A 738-nucleotide genomic window follows, 5' to 3' on the forward strand; every position below is an offset into this window, starting at 1 on the left:
TTCCTCTGCTTTTAACGAGTTTTTTTATAGTTTATATATGATAGTTCTAGTTTAAACTTTTTAAATTTATTGTTTTAAATATTCTATTCTGATTGTTTATTCTTCTCATGTAGCTTATTTATTTCCTTGGTTCCTTTCCTCACTGGGCCATTTTTCCCTGTTGGAGCCCTTGGGATTATAGCATTTTTGCTCTTCCAACTAGGGTTGTAGCTTAGCTTAGAATAATAATAATAATAATAATAATAATAATAATAATAATAATAATAATAATAATAAGAAGAAGAAGAAGAAGAAGAAGAAGAAGAAAATAATAATAATAATAATAATAATAATAATAATAATAATAATAATAATAATAATAATAATAATAATAATAATAATAATAATAATAATACGAAGAAGAAGAAGAAGAAGAAGAAGAAGAAAGAATGAGTGAAAGAAAGAAATACCGTGTCATGGTCTATTCAATTCACGGTCATCAGAATCGACAATCTAATAATAAAACAATCTCAGAGGAGAGATCTGTCTGTAATGTCCTAGGTGGCACCTGCAAGTCGTGGTGCTACTTCTTCTTTGATAAAAAATAGATATTTCGATAAAGATGAACAGTTATTTGTCAACGTGCGGTGACAGACGCGTCTAGCAGTATCATGGGATTATTGTGTTCTCCTACTTATATTCTGCTCTTCATAGGACTGAATTTGGTGAGTTATTTCATTGCCTTGTAATATTTATGCT

General features: G+C 28.2%; 1 protein-coding gene across 1 annotated transcript in view; it reads left to right on the forward strand.

Annotated features, from left to right (window-relative positions):
• Window positions 1-545: 545 nt before the first annotated feature.
• LOC137640552 (gamma-interferon-inducible lysosomal thiol reductase-like) overlaps window positions 546-738 on the forward strand; it is a 9868-nt gene continuing 9675 nt past the window's right edge. The window contains exon 1 of the mRNA XM_068373067.1: window positions 546-704. Coding sequence (XP_068229168.1) covers window positions 651-704 — 54 coding nt within the window. The 5' untranslated portion in view covers window positions 546-650. The remainder of the gene's footprint in view (window positions 705-738) is intronic.

This window comes from Palaemon carinicauda, chromosome 5 (assembly GCF_036898095.1).
Source record: "Palaemon carinicauda isolate YSFRI2023 chromosome 5, ASM3689809v2, whole genome shotgun sequence".
NCBI lineage: Eukaryota > Metazoa > Arthropoda > Malacostraca > Decapoda > Palaemonidae > Palaemon > Palaemon carinicauda.